This window comes from Nannospalax galili, unplaced genomic scaffold (assembly GCF_000622305.1).
Source record: "Nannospalax galili isolate Female #2095 unplaced genomic scaffold, S.galili_v1.0 scaffold329, whole genome shotgun sequence".
NCBI classification, from domain to species: domain Eukaryota; kingdom Metazoa; phylum Chordata; class Mammalia; order Rodentia; family Spalacidae; genus Nannospalax; species Nannospalax galili.
Window position 1 is genome coordinate 3,445,405 of NW_008360321.1, and position 16,981 is coordinate 3,462,385.

Below are 16,981 nucleotides of genomic sequence, written 5' to 3' on the forward strand. Positions count from 1 at the left end.
CATGGCAAAACAACGGTGACAAACATAATTGAAATGGCAGCCACCATTTCTTTCTTTTTCTTTCTTTCTTTGTTTATTTATTCATTTGTAGAAAATGTCTACCAAATATTCAAAGCAGTAGCGATTTTTCAAATAGCAATGAAAGTCCATGAGAAGTTCCTCATTCATTTCAAAGCTCAATAACAAAAGCACTTTGTTTCTGCAGTCACGACATTTCAAGAGTACATAAGGCATCTTCCTTAGTAAAACTGGCATTTTTTTCCCTTAAAGCATGTGGTGGTGAAGAACCCCGTGATTACTGCAACACCTTGATGATGAGTCATCCTACATGCCAATATTTTTTACCATCTGTAGAAATATCAACACAGTCGAAAAAGGCAAACAACATTTTAAAATTTCCATGAAAATATTTTAATTCCTAACTTCTCTGAAAGTGTCTCCAGGCTACTCAGATATCTATTGATCACCCTTTTGGAAGTATTGAATGTATAAACAAATTACCAAAGGATTTACAGAGCCTTCAAAACTTACTTTGACTTCCCATACTAGCAATGGATGTAGGGCCATGACGTTTTTTAAAAGCTACACATCAGATTTATTCCTACATTTATTCATTTTTCACCAATAGGATGCAGATAATGCACAATTGTCTGTCCATTGTTACCAATCCCTAGGAAACTATCCATTGCCATTCTATTACTTGGAATTGTTATGAATGAGCGCAGTCTGTCATTTATGGCCTAACAATCACAAGCCAGAGAATAGAACCTGACTATTTCCTTTAAATGGGATACTTCTGTCTACATGTAAGGCCTGGAAGCTAGACCTCAAATCTTAAGTGCAGAATACCATTCTCCCTCCAGGGCTCATTGAAGAAATTTGTTGATTCAAAATTAGAGTAATAAGGGTCTGGAGAGATGACTCCATGGTTAAGAGCAATGACTGCTCTTGCAGAGGACCCAGGTTTGGTTCCTTAGCAACTACAAGGAGACTAAAACCTGTTCTTAAGTCCAGTTCCAGAGGATCCTATGCCCTCTTCTGGATTCTGTGAGCATTGCATGTATGTGGTACACATATGCAGGAAAAAAAATCACACATAAAAAATAAATACTTTCTAATCGGAGCAATAAAAGCATAAAATAAGCAAAGTGCTTACAGGCAAATGGCAACATGTCAAAAGAACATGGGAGCCTCTTAAATGGGTACCAGTGAGGCAAATGAGGGGAAAGATGGGATGGCAGACATGATAAGATGGTAGTGGAAACTGAAATAAAAAGGACTCAGTGAACATATAGAAATAGTCTATGCAAGGAAAGAAGTAGAGGAGGCAGAAGCAGTGCTCACCAGAAAACCAGACAGATAAAAAAGAGTGATACAGGGGCACGTGAGATGGCTCAGTGGGTAAAGGCACCTGCCATCAAGCCTGATCACCTAAGCTTCATTACCAGGATCCACATGGTGGAGAGAGAGAACCTATGCCCTCAGGTTGTCTTCTGACCTCCGCTTGCATGCTTCAGCACACATGCACACAGACACAGACACACACACGAGAGAGCGAGAGAGAGGCAGAGAGACACACAGATGAGAGAGAGAGAGAGGCAGACACACACAGACACATAGAGACAGAAAATAGATAAATGTAAGTATGATTTTAAAAGGGTTTTAAATGAGTGCTAGAGGGAGAAAAAAATCGCCATTACCATTGTGATAGATTAGTCCAGTAAAGCCATCAATGAATTACAAATTTTTTGATTCATTTATATTTATGTGTATGAGTGTTCTGCCTGCCTCTATGGATGTGCACTTGTGTGTGCAATGCCCAGGGAGGCCAGAAGAGGGTATTGAGATCCCTGGAACTGGAGTTACAGTTGTTGGCTGCCATGTGGGTGCTGGGAACAGAACCCGGGTCCTCTGCAAGAGCAGCCAGTGCTCTTAACTATTGAGCCATCTCTCCAGCCTACCATCAATAAAATTTAAAGCCACTGGCTAAGAATTATTGGAGAATACACCATTCCTAGTCTGAAGGAATCATTGCTAAGATTCCTTTCAGTCACAGGGCCAAGTGGCATTTACAGTGGCAAGTTCTGGCAGTGTATACTTAACTGTGTGATATAACTCATCATTACCTGTAGTGGAAAAAATAAATGATGTGTCTCCTGATGGGGTCCACTGATAATGCACAGTACCTTCTGGGAAATAGTCCTGCCAAAATATTTAGTATGATTTTAATCATGATGAACAACTAGATATGTGTGTCCAAGTTGCAAGGTAGTCTCCATGAAATGTGAAATAATATCACCAATAAAATGTATGTACAGGAACTGGAGAGATGGTTCAGGGACTAAAAGCACTAGCTTGCTTTTGCAGAGGACCCAGGTTCAATTCCCAGCACCCACAAGGTGGCTAACAATTGACTGTAACTCCAGTTCCAGGGGAATCCGATGCCCTCTTCTGACCCCCTCCATCACTGCACAACACAGACACACATCATGCAGGCATACACTCATACACAGAAAATTCTAAAATAATAATAACAATGTGTAACTATATAAAATCTTCGCCACTCTCACCTTCATACTTGCCTTGTTTCTTTTCTGAAAGAGTATGTGGTTGGCTGTGTTCTATCAGGTGTCTATTTGAAAAATGGTAAGTGAGCCTATGGAGCAATAAAACAGCAAACAATATAAACAAAAGAAACACAATCAGAGGGATGAGCACACTGTGACAGCTGTGTCCCCTGGCACTGAGCAGGGGATTAATTTTAGAACAGGCTCTAGAAGATTTCCAGGCTGTTGGTATAGGACAAAGAAGACATTCTGAGAAGGCAATATTTTACAATAAAAACAAAACAGTGCTACCAAGGTTCAGGGTACAGGGCGATGGACAAGGGAGAAAAGAGCAAGAAAAAACTGACCACCTATAAGTAAGTGTGACCAAGCAGGAAGGGGGAAGGTCTGGGGGAGGGAGACCAGTGAGAGGACCAATGGGGGATGAATATGATCCAAGTACAATGACATGTATGTATGAAAACTATCATAATGAAACCCATCATTTTGTAAAATAACTAAAAATTATTTAAAATGGAAACTAAAGATGCTGGAAGACGGCTCAGCGGTTAGGAGCACTGACGGCTCTTGCAGAGGACCCAAGTTCAATTCCCAGCACCCACATGGCTACAAACCATCCTTAACTCCAGTTCCAGGGGAATCCAAAGTCCTTTTCTGACCTCTGCGGCATTGCATAACACAGGTGCACTCACATACATGCAGGCAATAATACACTCGTAAAATAATAAATAAAATATTTAAAAATAATGGGAACTAAAGAAGAAAAGTGTGACACTACTGGGCTCTCTAGTAAGAAATTCTTCAATATGTCAAGTTAGAATTTTCCCTTTGGTTTAAAGAAGAAAAAGTTTGATAACACTTTGAATCCTTATAAAAGCATTATTTGACAGGAATGAGGGCTTCTCAACAGTGGCACTATTCACATTTTGAACCAGATAACTCCTTGTGATGGGGCCAAGCTGTGCACAGGGCCTATTTACCAGCAGCACCAATCTCTGTCCTCAGTACAATAGTCGCATTGCACCCCATCATGTTGTAACAAATAAATATGCCCCCAAATATTGTCAGTGCACTCTTATTTAGAAATGTCTTGGAGCCAGTCATGGTGGCACATTCCTTTAGTCCCAGCACTCAGGAGGCAGAGGCAGGTAGATCTCTGTGAATTCAAGGCCAGCCAGGTCTACTCAATGAGTTACAGGGAGACCCCATCTCAAAAAGACCAAAAAAAAATGTCTTGGAAATTCTTTTCTTAAAGTTACTTAAAAAATCTTCCCAACCTGTAAATTCCTAAAGAAATCCCCTTTTCCTTTACAGAATGCACAGTTTGTTATTTCAAAGGCAGAGTCTTGCTACACATAACTAAATGGGCCCTTTGCCTTGCTCCCATTCTCGAGCTCTTAATGCAGAGTAAAGGGTATTATGCTATCCTAATTGTCTATGAGCATTTTTGGGAACCGTCAACAGCCTTCATCTTTATAAGCTCCTTAACAACTTAAATAATGGCTGAACTGCCTTGCCCTCTTGTGGCAGAAATCAGTAACAAGAATTAAAGAGGATGTGATGGGGAGCTGGACGGGGGGGAAATAGGAATAGATATGATCATATTTTATTGTATACAACTATGAAATCTCAAAAACAAATAAAAAATAAAAATAAAACATAGAATACTGCCTCACAACTAATACATAAAATCCCATTGCCATGTATGAAATGCCTGATTTTCCATAGAAGATAAGAGAAATGGGATCTTCAGGATAATTCTTCCCAATGGAGGACACTAAAGTACTGAATAAAATATTTTTAATTAGTTGATTACTGAACATTTTTAAATCAGTAGATTACAGAGAACAAGACTACTCTAAATGATAATAATAATAATAATAATAATAATAATAAAATACTATTGAAATGTACTTAACAAGTAACTTTATATGATGATTTTTAAAATAGTTTAAGTATCTAATGGGACATCTGTCTCACACTACTCCCCGCACCCAAACATATAAGGTTCAGAAAACATTGAGGAAAAGGGGACAGAAAGGTTGTAAGAGCCAGATGTTGAGGAAGATTGCTGTGAAATAATATCTTCTGGCATGACAGAATGGTTGCACTTGGATTCCCAGCACCTGTGGTGGTCTGCACAAGATCAAGCTAGTCAACACTCTAGCATGGAGAGGGAAGGAAAGAGCTCACAAGGCCTCACCCCTTCACTGAGGAGCCACTGGCAGCTGATGGTCACTGAGGGAGAGGGAGTGTCAGTGTTCTTCAGAGTGATCCATGGTAGTTTGACACTCCAGTGGATGACACCCTACTCCCATGTGCATATAGGCAGCACTAACTGGACTCAGTGGGTTATTAAAACCCAAAAAAGAGGGAAGAAGACATAAAGTGGGGGAAGGGGATGTGCGAAGGGTAGGTCTGGGAGGCCTTAGAGAGGGAGTGGGGCAGTGGATATGATCTAAATAGACTGTATTCATATCCATGAGAAATTACCAAAGAATCATTTAAAAATAGGGCTGGAGAGGTGGCTCTGCAGTTAAGAGCACTGGCTGTTCTTGCAGAAGACGCAACACCTACAGCAGGTAACAACCGTCTGTAACTACAGTTCCAGGGGATCCGACACCCTCTTCTGTCCTCTGTGGGCATTGCATGACATGCACGGGTGCACTTGCATACATGCACACAATGCACACACATAAAATAAAAATAAAACAGGAAAAATTAGATTTTATAATAAATAAATAAAAACAGTGAAGTAAAACTGGATCCTTACTTCGATCTACTTTATGATTACAAACAAGTCTCCTAACTAGATCTTAGGTTCATAATCAAAAATGTCAGTTTCCTCAGAGACCTGCTTTCTAGGCACATTTTCCCCTTGTGCTTGTTTGCCTTTAAATCTTGGCCAAGCTGTTTACTACTCATACATGGCTTATATATGTGGTTTCCTCTGTCTGTTTGGGGGTTTATTTCCAAGTTCCTGGCTTCAATACCCAGCACTGCAAGCAAGCATACAAACAATGGAAAATCTAGTAGAGGGGCTGGACAGATGGCTCAACAGTTAAGAGCACTAGCTGCTCTTTTAGAGGAGCCAGTCTGCTTCTCAGTATCCATAAGGTGGCTGCAACTATCTGTAACTCCTGTTCAAGAGGTTCCAGTGCCCTCTTCTGGCCTCTGCAGGCACTGCATGAGTGCACTTACATACAGGCGAAGCACTCATACAGATTAAATAAATAAATGTTTAGTAGAAGAGGAGATGTGCACTACCTTGACTACTTATTACGGTGTTGTGCTTGCTAAATAAATCTTAGTACAGTGTGACAAGTGAAGCTGAGGCATATACAGAAAACGATGTAAATAATAAAAAATATTCATTTTCCCTTGAAGTATTGGGAAAATCTTTTAATAAGGGATGGCATTTGCACCATTTTCTGAAATGCTTTCTGTTCTAGTTACTTGTTTGCTACTGTGATAAAGACCATGTCCAAAGCAACTAGGGTCACAGTCCATTTTGAAAGGAACCCAGGGCAGGAGCTCAAAGCAGGAACCTGAAGGCAGGACCTGAGGCAGACACAATGGAAGAACACTGCTTACTTGTTTGCTTCCCCTGGCTTGCTCAGCTGTGTTTCTTATATAGTCCAGGCCCACCTGTCTAGGGTTGGTACCACCAACAACGGGTTAGGCCCTCCTACATTAGCAATTTAAGAAAATGATTCCCAGACATGACCACAGGTCAGCCTATTGGAAGTAATTCCTCAGTTTTGAGTTCCTCTTCTCAGGCATGCCTGTATAAATTTGGCAAAAACTAACCAGCCCCCTTCCTTTGGGTGGAAAACCATTTTTCAAAAGTTCTTCAGGAAGAAGATGAAAAAACACAATAGAGTAGTTCATAGTTGTCCAAGAGAAGGATCGAACACTGAATAACGTAGCAAGATCTTGTGACCAGTGTGCAGCCCCAGTGTTGATGGCTTTATACTTACCTAGTCCTGGGCATCCCAGGCAACATCAATGAGTGTAATACCAGGCAGAGGATAACAATGGTCACCATTCATTGTCAGTTACTGCTCTCCTTGCTCAGTTTTTATACAAAGGTGGAAAACATTTACAAACGACATACACTCAATTTACTAAATGAGATGATGTGACTTGTGCTTTTTATTCAAACGTTTTTCCTCCTGCCTTTTCAGTTTTCCAAGATGTGCATGTCATGATATTTGTTGGATTTGGCTTCCTCATGACCTTCCTGAAGAAATACGGCTTCAGTGGTGTGGGTTTCAACCTCTTCATTGCTGCTCTGGGCCTCCAGTGGGGTACCATTCTGCAGGGGCTCCTTCACACCCATGGAAAGAAATTTCACATTGGAATTAAAAGGTGAGCATCTTTGACTGTGAGTGTCTGCACCCCCACATTGAAGTTCATATGATGAAATATCAACTCCTAAATTGGAAGGTGATAAAGTCATTGAGGGTGAGGCTCCCATGAATGGAATTAATACCACAGTTTAACCTTCTAGTTTACAGCTTTATTTTGGTGTACGTTGCCCTTCAATTGATTCTTTCTTTCTCCCTCAGTATGATACATGCAGACTTCAGTACAGCCACGGTTCTGATTTCTTTTGGAGCTGTCCTGGGGAAAACAAGTCCCATCCAAATGCTGATCATGACAATTCTAGAAATTGCTGTCTTTGCTGGCAATGAATATCTGGTTACTACTATATTTGAGGTAAGGAGAGAAGATTTATACTTTTCTTGTTCTGAATCTCAGCTCTGACCACCATATGCCATGGTCGCCTGCTCTACATAAGGACAAACCTTAATGAGAGTGATTAAAGAATAAATAGCCAAAATGCCCATTACTTACTGAGTGCTTGTTGCAAAACTGGGTTTTTTTTTTACACATTATATCATTTCATCTTCACAAAACTATGAAAGATGGTTATCATTGTTATTACAATTTATACATGACAAAATGATCACAGATTAAATAATTCACCTGAGCCTGGATTTAAACATTTTTTCTAACTCTCTCTTTTTATTACACTGTATTGCCTGTCAACCTTAGTTACTAATTCCTACTTATACTTTATTGTTAGGTGAATAACCCTGTATAAAGCCTTACATAGGTGTGGGTTAAGGCATAGGTCAAATTTCTTCTTCTCATGCCGGGCATGGTGGTGAACAGCTTTAATCCCAGTCCTCAGAAGGCAGAGGCAGGCAGATCTCTGAGATCGAGGCCAGCCTGGTCTACATAGCGAGTTCCTTCCAGGGAGACCCTGTAAAAATAAAATTGTTCTGCTTCATGAAAATTTCATTGATTTTCCCAAAGATAACAAATAGATTATTTCTGATCACTCTCCTGTATTTTTCTGTCATTTATTTATATTTGTGTTCAACATTAAATTCAAAGCCAAATATTTTAATCCCCTAAGTTTTGGTGATTTAGCAACAAATGCAATAGTTAAGGTTTCTGTCTTTATAGAGCTTATAGTGTATGAGTTAGACAAAAGTCAAATAATTATACATTTACTCTGTTAATTTTGTTTGAGGCAAAATATCTGAGTAAGTCAATCGAAGGGGAAAAGTATATTTTGACTCACGTTTTCACGGGTTTCATAGTCACTGGCTCCATCATTTCTGGGTCCATAGTGAGGCAGACCTTCATGTTGGGGAGCATGCAGTGGAACAAAGCAGCTCACGCCATGGTGGGCAGGAAGCATAGGGAAAGGAGCTGGGGACACAGTCACTCTCCCAGTAAGATGCTTCCCACCAACTCCTAACAGTTCATTCAGTTGTGAACCTTTCATTGGATTAATCCACTGAAGATATCTGAGCCTTCATGACGCAATCACTTCCTAAAAGTCACACCTCTGAACACTGCTGCATTGCAGACCAAGGCTTCAATATGTGAACCCTGGGGAACAGCATATTGCCAAACTATAATATAGCCCACCCACCCAAAGACACAGAAAATGCATAGTGGCAAATGGAGGTACTAAGAAAGACTACTGAGTTTAGATTGAAAAAGCAAGCAAGGGTTCTGAGAGGAAGTAACAATGAATGTTACATAAACATATAATGTTTTCCTGTCTCAGTATGTGTAGGGCGGTGTTGCAGCCTTAGCACCCTGAATTTTCTCTCTAGAGGAAGAAAATGGAAAAATACTTGATTAAACCCATACCAAGTCCTGTAAAGGGAATAAAATCTATCTTTTCAAATCAGTCTTGGGCTTCAGCTGGTTTTTATACTGTTATAAAGGAGAATGAAGTATTAAGGGGAAAGCACTGACCTTTTTAAAGATCAAGTCTTTGAGCTGCATGTAAATGAATTTCAATATGGGTCAGTGTGATGGCTCAGTGGATAAAGGTGCTTGCTGCCAAAGCTGATAACCCGAGTTCAATACCTGAGACCCACATAGTGAAATAAGAGCACCGAGTCCACAGTTATCCTCCACCTGGCACACTTTCACATGTGTGTACAAGTAAATAAACAATTGTAATTTAAGGGGTTTTTTTTAATGAGCTTTAACTGCAATGTCAAAGAAATGTAAATCATTTTTGTTATGTGTCAAATGCAATACATAATAGTTCACTGAGAATCTCTCAAACCTAAAAAAGTAGCCTAGCATCTACTGACTTCCCTCTAAGGATCTGGCTCTTCACGAATATGCCTTCATCTGACCATCAACCTAACTCTATTAGGAGGGTAATTCATCCTCATCTACAAAACCTGAGATTCAGAGAAGAGCAGTAAGTTGTCAACAGTGACATCACTAGAAGTACGTGACCTAGAAGCCAGCTCTGCCTGTCTCAAATGCTTATAGTACTTTTTAGTTTAGCATTCCTGTTCTCTCTCTCTCTCTCTCTCTCTCTCTCTTTCTCTCTCCCTTTTCTCCCTCCCTCCCTTACTCCTTCCCTCTCTCTTTGAAACAATTCTTTCATTGACTTTCCTCCTATAACAAGACCCAGGTTCACCTCCCTTTACACAAATGTCATTTTGTCTGCACAGGCCTCAGATGTTGGGGCATCGATGACGATCCACGCCTTTGGGGCCTACTTTGGCTTAGCTGTAGCAGGCATCTTATATCGATCTGGTCTGAGACAGAAACACAAGAATGAAGAATCTGTATACCACTCTGACTTGTTCGCCATGATCGGTGAGTGGGATGAGCTTGCCATATTCGTGTCTATTTGATGAGAACTGATGGAAAGTTAACTTCAACGGGGTTGTGAAGATACTCAGAAAGGGGCTGGCTACCTTTGGAGATGGCTGTGCTTATGGTGGCTCAGTGCTTTCCCTTGTCCCTCATTCTTACATAACAAAGCCTAAAACCATAAATAGTATCAGTGCCCAAAGCAAACTGCCCCTCTGACATGGTCTTCCCTACTAAGCTGTGTTTATGATTTACAGGGACACTTTTTCTGTGGATATTTTGGCCCAGTTTTAATTCAGTCATCGCTGAACCTGGAGAAAAGCAGTATAGAGCGATCGTCAACACCTACTTGTCCCTTGTCACCTGTGTGATCACAGCCTATGCTTTCTCCAGCCTTGTTGAGCACCGAGGCAAGCTTGATATGGTAAGTGTCAATATTAGTCCCAGTGAAAGCTTCTTTAGCAGTGTTGACAATTGCTCAGATGACCTGATCACTGCTACATCAGAGCTGAGCTACCAGGAAAAAACCCAAAACTGCAGACCCTGGAAAATGTTTTGAAAATAATAGTCACCCATTCTTTCACTCAGTATCTATTCTGGTAAGTTAAAATCCCTCATAATATTCTCTTGCTGTTGAGGGTAGCGAACACAGTAGAGAGCCAAACCAAGGATCTGGTAGTTGCTGAGCCTCACATGAATTATCGACCAAAGTAGGCCAGTTACATAAAAGTTGGTGCCTTGGTTAGGAAAATATTGAAAATTAACATACAGAAAAGTCACATTTGGGCAGGTGCCCGTGATCACTGTGGCTCTACAGAATTCCCTAAGCCCTCAGTCTCCAGAGCTAGTGTACCCTCCACTTTGGGGCTATTTCTCGTACACTCTGTGGGCAGAAACTGAGTACTTAGCTCCCACACAGAGCTGCAGAAGCCCCATCAGAAACTTCTCCAAGCATAAAATGATAATCATTAGTCTGCAATGGTTAAGTAAGCTTAGTCATCAGCTTGACTGGATGTGGAATCCAGTCAAGCATTGAGCTGGGTATGGTGGTGTATGTCTTTAATTCCAGCATTCAGAAGGCAGAGGCAGTGGATCTCTTCATAGATCAAGGCCAGCCTGGTCTACATAGTAAGTTCCAAGTCAGCTGTGGCTACAGGGAGACCTTGTCTCAAAAAGACAAAAAAAAAAACATGAAATTCAGAGGGGGCCCTATTATGGGGATACGGAAGGAGTTGGAAGGGAAAGTGGGGGTGAGATACAATTATATTTCATTGTATAGATGTATAAATTTCTCAAAAACAAAAAAAAGTTTTAAAGAACAATCCTGAATACAGTTCTAGAGAAAGAACCGTTTGGTTACCACTGAAATTCAAACAAAATTTTTAGTAGTAGTCCACCAACAATAATTCTTTTTCATGTTTATGTAAGATGTCAATGTTGGAGAAACACAGGTGGATCTATAGACATTTTCTGAACTAATTTTTCAACTTTTGTGTACCTAAAGTCAGAATAAAATGACATCTTGTTTTAAATCCACCTACTTGACCTCTTCATTTCTTGCCTGTGAGCTACAGAATGCCTCAGGTCAGACTCTCTCCTTTGTCAACCTGGGGAAGGAAACAGGTGCTACATTGTCTTTGCTTGTTGTTTGCTTGTTTGCTTGCTTGCTTTTTTGCTTTTTTGAGACAGGATCTCCCTGTAGCCCCGGCTGATCTGGAACTCACTATGTAGAACAGGCTGGCTTTGAACTCACAGAAGCGTACCTGCCTCTACCTCCCAAGTGCTGGGATTAAAGGCATGTGCCACCATGCCCAGTTACATTGTCTATTTTAAAGCACAGTTGAGAACAAATATGTCAGCTCTTTACAAATTATATTACCAAAGAAAAATATAAACACTTTAATAAAAAAAATCATACATGATAGCTCCGCTTCTCTTTCAAAATGACAACTACCAAACTCTTTAAGTAGAACAGCCAGACTGGCAGTTTCTGAGAATTTTGGTGAACAAGAGTTGGTTCTCTTTCTCTGTCTTCACATATGCTCAGTAGACAACACCTGTAAGAGCTGCTGTCTTTCATAAGCAGGGTGTATATTTCACTGTCTATTTCTTCTAAAGATTGGGAGTTGGAGTATAGATTTTACAAGACTCACAGTAGCCATAACTCTGCTTGGATTATTATAACCAAAAACATATTCTACAAATTATATATACGTGTGTATATGTGTATATATACATATTTTATATATGTATGTATATGTGTATATGTTTGTATGTGTGTATATGTGTACATGTGTATATCTGTATATGTGTGTATATGTATATATGTATGTATGTGTGTGCATATGTGTATACGTACATACGTGTATATGTATATATGTATGTATATATACATATTTGTTCTGCACACTCCCCTACCCTCAGTGCAATTTCTTTCAATTTTCTAACATTCCTCCCACCACTGATTCATGAAGTCTCATCCATTACCAACCTAGAAACAAAGATATCAAAGGTCAACAGCTTGTAGTTGTCCTCAATTACAGATCACAAATGTGTGTACAATTACAAATAACTTCTTTATTTTTCAACACGAGTGAAGTCATTTTTATAGTTTCCTCTTCTTTCACATGTGATTTAATTGATATTTTTAATTCATGTTTAATTTAATTGGTGTTTTAATCATTTTGGTTAGCGTGCAAAAAATAGGTTTCATTTTCGTACATATATATCATTATATTTGTCTTTATTCACCCCCACTTCCCTCTTTTGGGAGGAGGAAGGAAACTACCCTCCCCCTCCACATTTGGTGGTTCCCATCCTCCCCTCAAAATATTGATGGGTATTAGGCTCATTCCGTATCTTGGCTACTGTGAATACTGCAGCAATATATATGGCTACACAAGTATCTTTGTGTTATTCTGACTATCCTTCAGGTTCCTACTAGGAGTGGTATAGCTGTAACATATGTAGCTCTATGTCAGCCTTTGAGGAACCTGAATACTGACATCCACAGTGGCTGCACATCAGCAGTATAAAGGGTTCTCCTTTCTTCCTAGCCTCTCCCAGCATTTGTCATGATTTCTTTCTGGATGAAAGCTCTTCTGATTGAGGGACAATGAAAGTTCAAAGAACTTTAAACTTTCATGTCTCTTGTGACTAAGGAGATTCAGCACTTTTCCAAGTATTTGTTGATCATTTGTATTTCCTCCTTTGAGAAATTTATTCAATTATTTTGCCTATTTATTGGTTGTATGCTTTGAATTTATGAAGTTCTTTTTAAATTCTAGCTATTAATCCCCTGTCAGATGTATTTGCAGAACATTGTGAAAATGAATTTATTAACGAAAGTAATCTACCAATTCAAGATAGAACCATCAAGACCCCAAGGACATGCTTCACAAATAGAAGAAACTATTTAAACTCATGTGGAAAAACAAAAGATCCTGAATAATCAAAGAAATCCTAAGCAGGCAGAGCAACACTGCAGCATTACAATGCCTGATCTCAATCTATACCATAGAACCTTAGTAATAAAACAGCATCACACACACACACACACACACACACACACACACACACACACACAGAACCCCAACTCCAAATGGATTTAAGACCTGAAACTCTGGAATTACTATAAGAAAATACTTCAGGATATAGGCAAAGGCAAGAACCTTACCGAAAAGAATTAATATAGCACAGGAAATAATCCCAAGAATTGACAAATTGTAATTGCATGGAATTAATTCTCAATTCTACATGTCTACTATAATTTTTTAGAATTATTTACTGACAAAAATGTACTGTCATTTCAAAAATACTGTGAAATGTATTACTTTTGCTTTATATTTGGCATTCACTCCATTTCCAAATTCCCCAGTATACAGTTTTTCAATATAATCTTGTTAATTTTTTTAGCATTTTTATTGAATTTTTGGATTTCCAGACAATATACTTTGATGGCATTTATATCCCCTCTCCCATCCACACCTCCCTGCATTCCCCCCCACACACATACACTTAATTCAATATATTCTCTCTGGGTAATAAAGCCTATAGAGTCTAACTTGGATCCCCCAGTGTTCTCCAATATGGGCTCATCCACTTGAGCTTGGATAGGACTTGTGCATGCTGTCAACATTGCTGTGAGTTTATATAAGACACTGGCCAGCTGTCTGGAGAACTCCTCCCCCCCACCCTCCCTATCCCCATGGTCATCCACCACCTCTGGCTCTTATAATCCCTCCACCCCCTCCTCTGCAATGACTCCCAAGTCCTGAGCTTCTGAAGCCTGACAGAGGCGTCCCACCCAGAGATAAACACTCTGCAGCCCCTTCCTCCCTGCACATTAGAAAGCCGTAAGTTTCTGTGTCAATCACCATCTGCTGCATAAGAAAACCTCTCCAGCGAGAGTTGAAAGATGTATTAATCTTCAACAGTGGGTGAATACCTGACCCAGCACAGTTCATTCTGATCATCCCTCCTAGGACTGGGAGTCCATATTATTATGAGTGTACCACAATTACCTCTCACAGGAGGGGGCCATAGCTCCGGATCACTGGAGGGGACAACAGCTCCTTCTCATTGGAGGGGACCACAGCTCTGGCTCACAGGTGGAGAACCATAGCTCCAGCTTACAGGAGGGGAACCAGAGCTCCATTTCAACAAGAGAGGCCCACAGGAGGGGAACCACAACTCTAGCTCATAGGAGAGGACTCCAGCCCACAGGAGAAGATCATAGCTCCAGCTCACAGGGTCCACAGCTCCAATTCACAGCAGAAGACCATTACTCTAGCTCACAGGAGGGAAACCACAGCTCCAGCTCATAGGAAGAACCACAGCTCCAGCTCACAGGAGAGGATCATGACTCCAGCTCACAGGAGAGGACCAGAATTCCAGATCAAATGAGGAGAACCACAGCTCCAGCTCACAGGAGGGAACCACTACTCCAGCTCATAGGAGGGGCCCACAGCCCCAGTTCACAGGAGAGGACCATGACTCTAGTTCACAGGAGAAGACCAGGACTCCAGCTCATGGGAAGGGACCACAGCTTCAGCTCATGTGAGTGGTCCACAGCTCCAGCTCACAGGAGAAGACCACAACTCCAACTCACAGGAGGGGATCACAGCTCCAATTTATAGGAGGGGAACTACAGCTTTAGCTCTCAGGAGGGACAGGACCAGTCCACAGGAGGGGACCACAGCTCCAGCTCACAGGAGGGGGATCACAGCTCCAGTTCACAGGAGGGGAATCACAGCTCCAGCTCATAGGAGAGGACCATAGCTCCAGCCCATATAAGAGGGAACTACATCTCCAGTTCACAGGAGAGGATCATGACTTCAATCCACAGGAGAGGACCACAGCTCCAGTTCACAGAAAGGGAACCACAGCTCTGGCTCACAGGCAGGGAATCACAGCTCCAACTCACAGAGGAGGAACACAGCTTCAGCTCACAGGAGGGGACTGCAGCTCCAGCCCATGGGAAGGGTTCATGACTCCAGCTCACAGGAGGAATCACAGCTCCAGCCCACAGGAGAGGACCACAGGTCCAGCTCACAGGAAGAACCACAGGTCCAGCTCACAGGAAGAACCACAGCTCCAGCTCTCAGGATAGGATGCTCCTGCTCACAGGAGAGGATCACAGCTTGAGCTCATGGGAAGGGACCATGACTTCAGTTCACAGGCGGGGTCCGCAGTTATAGTTCTCTTTCTTTCCTTAAGTTCTTGGGCTCTCAAGCAGTGTTTCTCTCTGCATGTATATTAGTACATTCATGTCCCATAATGTCATCAGTGGTTAGAAGAGGGAGTTGGACCCCCCTGGAACACTGCTACTTCATTTGACTGGCTAAAATTTTGCTCTTCTAGTCAAAATCCTTCAGGTATAATCCTTTGGCTAGAGGGGACAGGCCCAAGATGGCCGGAGGCCTGGGTTCTGCTCCTGTCCACTAGTCAGATCCCCACTCATTGCTCAGCTGTTGAACCCAGCCTTGAGCTAGCATTCTGCCTGGTGGGAGGCCACCATGGTTATGCTGGAGAAGCCCATGAAGGCCCCCAAGTCACTCAAGTTTTTCCAGCATGAGCAGCAGCAGCAACCACAGCCATTATCATCCAGATGGCTTTTGACTTGTGAGGGCTCTGAGGAACCATGCTATAAATGCACAAGGGCAAAGTCCTCCTTAAGACTCTCTTCCACCAACCCTCCATCTTTGGTATCGCAGGCTTCCCCAATAAGCTGAAGCTTCAACTTGGCCATGATCAGTTTGGATTCTTGTAGGAATTCTGACTTGAGGTTTTCTTGGTCCAAGGTAGCAGTCAAATACTTGTGCAATTGGGTCAGCTGGGCCTCCGGGGGACTGGCTCCTTGCCACAGGGTCTTCTCCTTCAAGTGCCGCACCAGCTTCAACTCCCCAAGGAGTTCATTCATGTTGTCACTGGTGATGAGCCTGGTTGATAGATGCTTGAAGAGCTTGGGGTCCACTTCCACTGCACTAGGTGTGGTAGTGCTAGATCTCCATCTCAGGCACCAGCCAAGTGCGGCCTTCCTGGTTGCCATGGCGGCCTGGCAGGAAGTCTAACTGGGGAGGAGGCACAATCATGTTATTTTTTGAAAAGCAATGCTAATAAAAATATATTGTATATGTGCACGAACTTCTCAGAGTACATAAAAATAAAATTTTAAGAAGTTAAAACTAAAAAGAAAAAATCTGCATAGCAAAGGAAACCATCAACCATCAACAGAACTGAGATATAGAAAAAAAACTTTTAAATTTTATTTATTTATTTAAATTTTTATATGTATGAGTGTGTTGCCTGCATGAATTTAAGTTGCATACATACATGCAGTGCCTGGGAAGACCAGATGAGGGTGTCAAAGCCCCTGGAACTGGAGTTGTGGACAGTGAGCCACCTAGGGATGCTGGGACTGGACCCGATGTCTTCTGCAAGAGCAGCCAGTGCTCTTAACACTGAGCCATATCTCAGCCCCTATTTCTTAATATTTTATTTTTTTATTTTATGTGTATGAATGTATTGCCTGCATGTGTATAAGTGCACCTTTGTCATGCAATGCCCATAAAGGTCAGAGGAGGGCATTGACATAAGATCTCCTGGAACTGGAGTTATGGATGGTTCCGTGTGCGTACTAAACTGGGGTCCTCTGCAAGAGCAACCAGTGCTCTTAAATGATGAGCCATCTCTCCAGCCCTCCAGCCTCTATTTTTAAAATTGAATGCCAGTCATGGAAATGTGTATCTATAATCCATAATCCT

The 16,981-nt window shown here is 41.4% G+C and overlaps 1 protein-coding gene across 1 annotated transcript in view; it reads left to right on the plus strand.

Annotated features, from left to right (window-relative positions):
- Rhag (Rh associated glycoprotein) overlaps positions 1–16,981 on the plus strand; it is a 28,970-nt gene that overhangs the window by 4,859 nt on the left and 7,130 nt on the right. Inside the window, exons 2-5 of the mRNA XM_008825235.1 lie at positions 6,755–6,938; positions 7,139–7,289; positions 9,572–9,719; positions 9,974–10,140. Of these exons, the coding sequence (XP_008823457.1) occupies positions 6,755–6,938; positions 7,139–7,289; positions 9,572–9,719; positions 9,974–10,140 (650 nt within the window). The remainder of the gene's footprint in view (positions 1–6,754; positions 6,939–7,138; positions 7,290–9,571; positions 9,720–9,973; positions 10,141–16,981) is intronic.